This window comes from Eutrigla gurnardus (assembly GCF_963514095.1).
Source record: "Eutrigla gurnardus genome assembly, chromosome: 16".
Classification (NCBI taxonomy): Eukaryota; Metazoa; Chordata; class Actinopteri; order Perciformes; family Triglidae; genus Eutrigla; species Eutrigla gurnardus.
The window spans coordinates 15,792,540-15,803,131 of record NC_139927.1 but is presented as its reverse complement, the minus strand read 5'-3'; the positions used below and the strand labels follow the sequence as shown (position 1 = coordinate 15,803,131).

The window sequence follows — 10,592 nt, the reverse complement described above, 5'->3', positions numbered from 1 at the left end:
AGCACCCTCACCTCTAGAGTTGGTTGAAGCACCCTCACCTCCTCCTGTCTAAAGTCTAAACAGTTGTTAAATAGTGTGGCCCTCGAAGGACATAACAATACAATGAAATCAAAATTGCGATGCATAGAAATCAGACTTAAATATGAGTCCATTTTATTGATGATATTTTACTATTAAACCAGTATCAGTAAGATCCAGGAACGACTGCAGAGCCTGAAAGCCTGTGTCAGCAGAGATACCACACACACACGCAACTGGATGGTTTGAATTCAAATGTATTGTACACAAAATAATAAACATGAAATTACAGACCCTGCCTACCTAAGCCGGCTTCCTAGTGCACATATGTACAATAAATGGGCCCAAAATAAATGAAATAAAATAAATAAACTTTAAATAAAGTGTTCTCTTTGGAGGTTTCCTCAAAGAAAATAAGGAGTAAAGTTCAATGTGCACTGCTCCTTTACAGAAAGAAGCAAAGGTCTCTTGTGTATGAGTGTGTGTTCTTGTAATATCTGTGTTCGAACTACCCGGGTAGATTTTTTTTATGGTTTATCTTATCTGTCTGTGAATGAAGAGGGAATCGATGATGCTGTGTTCTGCAGAGGAATCCTGCGGCTGGCCACACCGCGTTGCTAGTTCCTCAACAGTCAAACCTTCACTTTAACTGGCTCGCCACTGAACACCAAGTTCAGGTCCCGATCGACTCGGTCTGGGTAAAAAAACAATCGGAGCTAAAGCCCACTAACAGAGGCGTTCCGTTCCACCTGAATCTTCACACAATGTTTCACCCGGGAGTTCCAGTTGGTGAGCTGGGTGCTCTCAGGCAATATCCTCTGCCGAAAAGAGAGTGAATACCGGCTGAGACTTTTACTCATAGCGGACGCGCCACCCTCTGGTTGGCCAGGGAACTGCACTATTTCAAACAGCAAGCTCAGAAACCCAGGTGGGTTAGATCTAGCTAGTAATTACGTGTGTATTAGACAAGTCTCCAATTGAGTGACCTTAGTGTGTCGATTTACAGGGCTCAATTGAGTTCTTCACAGCTCAGAACTTCTGATCGCTCGCAGTAGTGTCACAGTTTGTATTCGTACCTAATTTATCTCCACATTGTTGATACACATTATAACAACATCCTGCTACGTACAACTGACATTGGCCTTGGACCATACAAGTTTCTGGTTCAACTTATTGTTTGGGTACAGAATGTTTTTTTGTTATGCAGTTGACCAACACTTCGCTGTAAAGTTGACCTTAAATTATTGAAGCTAACTTTGTTAGCAGCACCAGAAGCCAGATGCAGAAAGGTTGCCTCTCGTGTTGCCGCTCTGTTCGTCGTTCACTGGTTGCATAAATTCCAAGATGCCGTCTGCAAAAAAGAACAAATTCAAGGCTTCAAAACCATTGTCCACAAATGACTGACTGTCTAAAGTTTTACAGTGAGCCATCATATTTGACACAGATTTGTATTGCAACTCTATGTCTAGGCAAACCTACATCGTCTATGCATGCATGTAATGAGGAAGATAAACAACAAAAAACATTTTTGAACTGGGACTGAAAGGGTTAATGTCGGGAATGTTTGATTTGGGTTAGATGCTGCCGACATGAGCACTATCGTTATATAGCACTGACGGATAAAGTAGCATTTGTCCCAACACTGAGAGATACAGTGCCAAAGTTATATTTAGTATTACTTATATCCTCTGCAGATTGCTTTATTATTTAATGACCACATGCTTCATTCAGAGCAATTCTGGATCCTGCAATGTGCTGGAGATGTCTGAGGGGGGAAGGAGAGTGTGAGTGAGGTAGATTGGAACATCTGATCTGATCTGATGAGAGATGTGAGGATGTGGACGGGTCCATTCATCCTGACCATCTGGCCTCAGAGCTGGGCTGAAAACATGACAGAGGAACTAGAAGGCCCACACACACACACACACACAAATACACACACAGCAAATTCAGAATGACGCCAAATAATTTTCATTATTATCCCCATGCATTCCTCCTCGTCTTCCTCACCATCTCCTTCTCCACAACTTCCTGTCAGCACCGCGACCGAGGTCTGCAGCTATGCCTCTTTAACCTGGCAGAATGCTAAATGTTGACATTTTCCAGCTGACGCACCAGTGCTGGACACTTTAGGATCAACATCAGGGGTTAGTCATCGAAACGTGGTGTTTGTGTAGTAAAAAATGACCTCCTTCCATCGTCTGAGGGTTGTTAACACCAGACTCGTGCACACAAACATTTACATATCTGACTGACGGAAACGACCGGAGAAGCACAGAGAGTGGTTAGGTTTCACGGAACTTTGTTTCTCAGTGTGGCTGTAGCGAGGATATGTTTGAGTGCTCTTGTTTTTGACTTTGCCAAAGTGGTGCATGTGTGTGTAGAAGGTCAAAACCAATGTGCCATAAGCTGTTAGAAACATGACATATCTTCGGCAACATTAAAGAGGACCTATTAAGCTTTCCCCCTTTCCTTTCAGTAAGTTCTATAGTTTTTGTTTGTGTAAAATGTCTCCAGTGTGTCAAAGCCTAGCCAGCTTTTATAGCTTCTACATCCATCTTTGGGCCCTAGTTTCATGGCGCAGCGGGTGGCGCAGCGCAGGGTGGCGCAGCGCACAGCGCAGGGTGGCGCAATGCAAGATCAGCGCAATGCAAGATCAGCGCAGCCTTGCGCACGGTCAGTTTGGCAGTTTGGTGGATCGCCTGCACCAAGATGGGTGTGGCGGCGCAGCAGGGGGAGGCGTCACAGATTCAGCTTGGCGCAGCGGAAGTTTCGCAAGGCGAATTACAGCTGGCGGAGTGGCAGTTTGGCTCACCAGCGCGCAGTGCGCACACGTCACCAAGACCTCACAGGCAGGTTTCCACAGTTCCAAGTACATTTAATATCGATAATAATATTGAATCAACACGTGAATTTATATCTATATAGATTGTCCCGTCACATCTGACGGCAGATCAGAGGCGGATGGCACGTGTAACGGAAACTCAGCCTGACTGAATTAACACAGCTGAAACTTGGACCAGAAACGCGCAACTTTGCCGTGAGCTGGAACCGCGGCTGCAGCTGGTCTGAGCAGTACGCGAGATCCCGGTGTCCCGCCGTTCTGGTGTTGGACAGGGAATCCGGTGCAGCTGTGGAGCGCAGATGATAAAGACGGTGATGATGATGATGAATGGCCCGGCCGGCTCGTGCAGGCACCGGGTTCTCCACTATTATGTCTACTGCTGTGTGCCCTGACCCTGTTTTGTGATAGACATGCCTAATGTGCCTACAATTTCTATAGTGATATAATATCAGCATTATAATTATAATGACTATACCCATTATACGTGTGGTGGGAGCGGCGGCGCTGCTTCTGTCATTGGGTTGTCAAGTGACGAAACGTGTACTGCACCTCGCCTGGCGCATTAAAGGTGAGGAGAGGAGCTCATCTGATAAAGATCTGAATCGGCTGTGTTAATCCCAGTCCACACCTTGTCTCCTCCTCGTCTCCCACTCATGCCTTCTTCTCCTCCCTCTTTCCCACTTGCACGAAACTTGCAAAGTCCAGGCGGACACACCCCGTCGGCGTGGCGCAGGTGCGTGGTCTACGAAACTAGGGCCCTTTATCTTTTTGACGTATTTTCACTGCTTAATCAGTTTCCTGGTTATATCCTTCAAACACTATGTAGACCATTCTGTCTGCAATGCTTCTTTGTTTTTCCAAAAAGACATAATAGATCATATTTCTTCAGCGAGTGCAGTTAGTGACAGTGCAGGCTCCATGGCAGTTCTAACAGCCTGAGCAGCGAAGGGTCAATTCCACAGTCAATTTTCCTCACTGGGAAACAGTGTGACAAAATTAGTTTTTAAAATGGACAATAATGGAGCTCTGGAGAGGAATAAGATATCAGGATTTGATACAGACACATGCACAATATGTGTTGGTCATTGTTGGTTTGGTTATGGAAAAATGGGATTTGTTTTGTTAAAATGAAAACATATTTAATGTTGCTAGATTTAATCTTTAATCCCTTCCTGGTTTTATTTGACGATGCAATGCAAATGTGCACCAGATCTGATTTTGTAAAAGTCCTGACGGAAGAAGTTCTATGTTGGAAAGTCAGAGCCGATCTGTATTCAGAGCCTCAAAGTTCCAGCAGGAAGGAGCTGCTGCAACGTTGCCCTGATTCTCTCTGTGCAGGCTAACAAACGGGGCTTTTACTGAACTCCATGTAAAAGGGAAATAAAAGAAAACAGTGTTGTGCTGTTTTAATGGTCCGGACAACTGAGCCCCTCTCTGCTGTTGGTTCTCCATTTGAGCAGCAAAGCCTGGCAGCGGTTCAGATCCCCTCTTCTCGTGCCAACTTCTCTCTCACTTACTCGGCCTTTCCCTCTCTCACAATATCTCTCTGCCAACCTTGACGCCAGCCTGCCTGCCTGTCAGGGCCAATGCTTCAGGCCGTCATTAGCAGGCCAAGCACAACTATTCAGACATGCCTCAATGTTCAGAGTCGCTAATGATTATCTTCAGGCCAAGTTCCAGTCATCCTACACTAATGTCAGATATGTCATTGTTTCGTATGGAGCTGTATGAAGGAGGTGAGTGGTGCTAGGCTAGTTTTAGACAAAGTGGTAGCATTAATACTGGAGTTGGGTTCAGAAATTCCAGCACATCTGATCTTGCATGCCTGACTTTTACCAAACAGAGAGTTCCCTCTCCATCAATCAGTCAATCATCAAACAGTCTATGCATTTAAGAAAACTGACCAGGATGGAAACGTGACAAACCATCTGAGAAGGTATAGCAGGAAATATGTTCACACCTCCCAATCAATCTTACAAATATACAAGTCGTGAAAATATTTTTCTTAATTCTTGTGGTGTGGCCAGAAAGGGACAGGAAATAGCACAGGTAGGGCTGTAGACATAAACTTTGTTGGCTAGCATGGTTACCGGACCAGTAAATTCGAACTTGTAGCACATTTGTTACTGAGCATCTCCATTGTAGGTTTACATTGCAGTTAAATCCCCATTGTATGTTGGTACAGTTGTGCTATTGGATGAATGCTGTGGAGAGAAATTTCCCGTCTGGGCCAATAAAGTCTAAAGTCTGTAAAGATCTTTTTATACAGACTAACTGTAGGTTATAAAATAAACTTGGTACTTATGCCACTACATAAGAAGACAAGTAGAAAACTACATCTAACTCACTTCTCTATAACTATGGCTCTACATACTTAGTTATCCAAATTAGGCCTACAGTTTCTCACTTACTTAAAGATAACTCAAATCCATGATTCCATTATCAAGCCAAAAACGATTTTAACAGTAAGAATTGTTTCAATATTGGTCTCCATAGACGTGGTTCTTTTTATTAAAAAAAAATATATCCTGAATTTCCAATAATTAATTAATTATTTTTTATAATTTTATTAGTCATTCCAACTAAACGCTATGAATACCTGGTTGGACCCCTCTTCTGTTACATCTTGGTGCTCTCTAGAACACGCTCTATCCATCCCTACCAGGATTCAGGATCTGCCTTTCTTGGCCATCAAACATAAACGTCAGATCATTTCAAACATACTATTAATTTGGCACTGAGGACAAAAACTACAAAATACCATAAATCAGCACCCATTTGGCATAATAATACTCTTTTGTCTTGATTGAAACTTTTTCCTGGATTGGATTTGGTGGATTGGTGTTAGACAATGTTTTCAAGGTCTTTCCAAGATTTAAAGGATTACTTTTCCTTTTTTACCAAATGCTAGAGCTAGCTTTTAAAGTGTATATTGTACATCTCAACACCCTCTAGTAGCACTAAAACCATTAAGATGAAACCGGTTGCTTTTTTTTATAACAAAATTTCCTTAGACTCAAAACTCAAAATCCCAAACTCAGTATCAACGTTGGGAAAAGGATTTTCAGCCTCCCAATCGTGATTGGACTCGGCCAGTGGTCTGGAACTTTTTCCTATTCTAAAAATCAAGCTCATTGGATAATTTGCCATTAGTTTGTACACAAATGTTACAATAGACGTGGCACAGATTTAGATTTAATGTACCAAATGCTGTACCAAAATACCTGGCTCTGTCAGAGGATACTTTTTCATAAATGTTCAAACCTTTTTTAATTACCTTTTAATTACATACCTTTGTTTATCTGAAAGGTCCGCTGCCAGAACCATTGGAGCTAGTGTTGTTGTTATTATGATTAACTAGTCTAAAGCTATCATGTTCTGCCAGGGGTTTAATTAAACCTAGCCTCCAGTCTTGACGACGTCGTTTTCTCTCACATAACCCCCCCCCCCCATGAGCCAGGTACATGCACTCTATGTTTTTATGGTATATGCATGTCTGTCTGTACTTAGCATAATTTGCTTGACATGTATGTCATCAATGTGATTGTTTGTTAATCTGGATTCCCAAAACGAACACTTTTCTTTATTAAGGTTGTTTTGTTTGTTTTTTTTCACTTGATATTTATGTATGTGGGCATTTTATTTGGTGAAATAAAACAGATTTTTACTATTAGTTTTTCATCAAATCCAAAGAGATTTCCCCTACAGCAGTATGATAAATATGGGCCCTGAGGTTTTAGCGACTCTTAAGCAAATACACTTCAGATGCAAAGTTGTGTTTATTGAAAATCAGGAATTGTGCAGTATAAAGAGATACAGAGCTTTAATATTCAATCATTCATTAACAGCATGTTTGAATTAGTTTGATCGATTTCATTGACATCAGACATTTGAAGGCTTTAAATCCTGACTCTTCTTTTCATCTCAACTTTGAATAAATTGCTTATTTTTTTGAGTAAATCAGTAGAACTCATATACCATTGATACTTTATGATGTCACCAGTAGTACCGCCATAATATCATTAATCACATTGTCGTAATAGATAGTTAAAGAAGCCATCACCAAAATGATTAATACATTTTTTTGGACTTTGCTTTCCACTTTGTGAGTGTTGAACACTCTCAGCTCTGCTACCATGAAGAAGGCTTTCTGAGGCCTTTACTGATAGAAGCTCAGGAACTCAACTCTGCCTTTGTTGCCGGTGTTGAGATTTGTCTTGACGACAGTGACACCAGCCTTCTCATATGCTGGAACAGCAGCAATGTTGACAAGCAGGGTGATGGCCTTGATGGGATTGTTGCACTTGTCTTTCTTGTACCACAGGTACATCGGGTCACTTCCGGTCCACTTGTTGAGGTTAAGACTCACCGGCTGGTAACCCAGCCACTGAAGGACCTGAAACTCGTCTTCAGTAATGGAGACTTTCAGATCGCTGAGTGCACGCTTGGAGTCGGTGGTCTGACGATACCAGAAGAAGACGTAGGCTCTTTCAGAACCCCTATGAACATCTTCATCCACACGAATGTAGCCTTTCCGAAAGTACTCTTCGTCTGATTCAAAGGAATCAGTGGCAGCGACATCACAGATGTAGGTTGGTTTCTCTCTCTTTACCCAGATGTGGAGCCAGTCGCCTCCAGCCTTACGGTTCAGATCACAGGCCAGTCTCTCCCAGCCTTGCAACAACTTCTGAGCTTCACCTTCTGCATTTATAGTATAGTCGATATCCACAATGGGAGTATCATATTCTCCGGACCCTTGGAGGTACCAAATGTACATGGGTACAGCTCCTTCTGCAGAAATGATCGGAAAAGGGATCTTTGTGTACCCTGCATTGATCAATCCAACACCCATCTGAGCGTTGAATGTGAACTGAATCCTGGTGATTGGGGCACACCCAAGTTTGTACCAAAGATGGATGGATTTTCCTCCTCCCTCTTTGTTCAGATTGACATTGCTTTTCATGAAGCCTTGTGATTGGAGCTTTTGCTCATCAGCTTCATGCTGGCCTACTTCAAGGTGAGAGATGTACTTGGACATTGTGGGTAACTGCAATAAAGAAATTAATTATTATGTGACAAGTGAGTAGCACAACTGTGCTTTTTCAAGATCAACTCGATTATAATCATGACAAATTCAAATTTTCAAAATCAGTTGTCCAATATGGATCACCATAATGACATGTTAAATAATTAGGGCTGTCAATCAATTAAAACATTTAATCAGATTAATTACATGGTAGCTGTCGATTAATCACCATTCGTAAATATATATAAAATATTCCCATTTTCTCTGTATATTGTTGTGGGAACGGGAAAATGAATGACAGAAGGCATACCAGAATGTAAAGCCTCTACTAATAGAGATGCACTGATACCACTTTTTATCAGCCTGAGTACAAATAAATTTCAGTACTTGTCGATACAGCGTACTGATACTAAATAATACCATTACAGTTCTAACAGCTTGTCACTGAAAGGAGAATACTGCTGTGTTGCTGAGCCAGAGTTTTTTTTTATTTGTTATTTTTTTTAACTTTATCCCTGAGCCAGTTGCTAATGTCGGGGCTGACTGCTACATTCACAGATGCTCTCTGTAAGTGCTGGAGCTGCTGACTTCATACTCATCATCACGCTCTCTCTCTCTCTCTCTCTCTCTCTCTCTCTCTCTCTCTCTCTCTCTCTCTCTCTCTCTCGCTCTCTCTGTCTCTCTCTCTCTCTCTCTCTCTCTCTCTCTCTCTCTCTCTCTCTCTCTCCACCGAACACTCGCTAACATTATGTCATTTATTGACATTAACCCAAAGAAATTAATCGACGTGCCTTAATGCATTAATTTTGACACCCCTAAAAATAACGTTAAATGTGCATGGATATCGCACGATTTACAGAATTATCAGTGAATATTAAAGATTACACTTACGTGTCTGCTGAGCAACAGTCAATGATAGAGTGGCAGTAAGAAGTCAGCTAATCGTCTGAATCCTGTTGTACTTACCACAAGTCAACTGCCTTTATATAGAGGTAAGGGATGTAACAACTCATATTCCGAAGAAAATTACCTTATCAAAATGAATACCTTTTATAACCTTTTGAGATCAATTTTATCACACTACGCCCATAAATTCCTGCCAAATTAAACACCAAAGGCAACTTGGCCAGTCATGTATTTATTGTGTCTATTTCGTCATTTCAAGCTCAACATGGCAAAATGGTGCTGCTGGACAATCTTTAGATTTCAAATCATGTCTCTAGAGTGAACCAGTCCGATATATGTACCAGTGCTCCCCTCCCACGTCTGGCTCCACATGGGTGCCATTTCAGCAGTTTCAGCATAAATATGGACTCTAATTTGGCAGCAAGATGACAGTGATTTATATAGAAAGAGAAAAGACAGCCAAAGAGACCATGACCAAAATTTTGGGCCGTGCCCCTTCATATATGTCTGATCTTCTTCAACCTTATATTACCCCCTGTGCTCTTCTCTCAGAATATAGGAGTCCTGTCTGTCCTTAAAAGGAAGTCCGCAGGCTGCAGGGCCTCAACACCAGATAATTGAGGCCTTTAAATCCCAACTTTATATGTTTATTTATTGATTACTTTTATCTTTCCAGCGGGTTAGTCATTGTACAATCATTACCTGTAAAGAGCTCTATTCCAAGGAAGTTTTCCATAGGGTTAGTCATTGAGCAATCATTATCTGTGAGGAGTTACAGAGAATTTTTCTTTGTGCTTGCTGCTATTGGAGTGGGCAAGTCACTGGTCAGTCATTACACATTCTAAAACGTATTTTTCATCCATATCTCCGCCAAATTTTCTCAATGGAGTAAATCAACACGTACAGCTTAAAACTGCAGGTTCTCAGCTTAATTTTGAGGTGTAATTTACCAAATGCTCATGGATCAAGACTTTTCCCACTCGCTATAATCATGGGACACTGATGACGCCACCTGCTACAATGTTGCAGTCACTCAAAACATAGAAAGCGGACAAGCAACGAATGACGAATGAGTGGGAATCATTGTCTTTAATGAGGGCACCAATGCGTGTCTTGAGTCGAGACACACTAAATGAACGAGACTGAATGAACCACTCACTACTGCTACTGCTACCAGGAAGAACGACAAATCGGTGCAGTCAAACCACACTCCTGTTGGGATTATTACATACATACAATGTTCATTAGTGCAGCAATGGCACTGACATGCAAGGACCGATTGAATCGGAAGGCATATTGGCACATCTCTATGATAAATAAAGTTTTCTTGACTTTGGTTTTTGTCAAAATAATCAGTTTTGTCGCTAAATGTTTGTGTAGACTATTAACAACTGCAGAAGTAGGTGCTGTCGTGAAGGTGAAAGATGGGACAACTTATAGGGGTTTGTATGCGAGACTGAAGAATCTTCTCAGAAATGGCTGTCAAGGCCAATAACAATATCGTAGACAGATGAGACAAAAGCGTGATGGCCTATACCTGCGCATGTTTGGCTAGCTTTATTCTCTTAGCTCTAAGTATTTTTAATGGATAATTGTAGAGCTTCACAAACAAAAAGTCATTTGTAATTTCCATCTGGAGATCACAAGAGTAAATTAAGATGAAGCACTGACATCGTGTCCGGGTTAGACTTGGTTCTGTAATCCAGTGCAATCTCTCATTCAGCATTTATTCCACTTGAATGAAGCCTGTTCTTGGAGTTTATCGTTGCATGTGTCTGTTTACTGCGTCTCTCTGTC

The 10,592-nt window shown here is 41.7% G+C and overlaps 1 protein-coding gene across 1 annotated transcript; it reads right to left on the bottom strand.

The window, feature by feature from the left end:
* Positions 1-6,623: 6,623 nt before the first annotated feature.
* Positions 6,624-8,883, bottom strand: LOC311027006 (uncharacterized protein). Its single transcript, XM_084030751.1, has 2 exons — positions 8,781-8,883; positions 6,624-7,910 (listed from the first exon to the last, which is right to left on the bottom strand). The coding sequence occupies exon 2, from the start codon at positions 7,899-7,901 to the stop codon at positions 7,023-7,025; it is 879 nt and encodes a 292-aa protein (XP_083886877.1). The 5' UTR covers positions 7,902-7,910; positions 8,781-8,883; the 3' UTR covers positions 6,624-7,022.
* Positions 8,884-10,592: the final 1,709 nt, after the last annotated feature.

Coding starts and splice junctions, on each gene's coding strand:
- LOC311027006 (XM_084030751.1), bottom strand. CDS start 7,901: ATGTCCAAGTACATCTCTCACCTTGAAGTAGGCCAGCATGAAGCTGAT.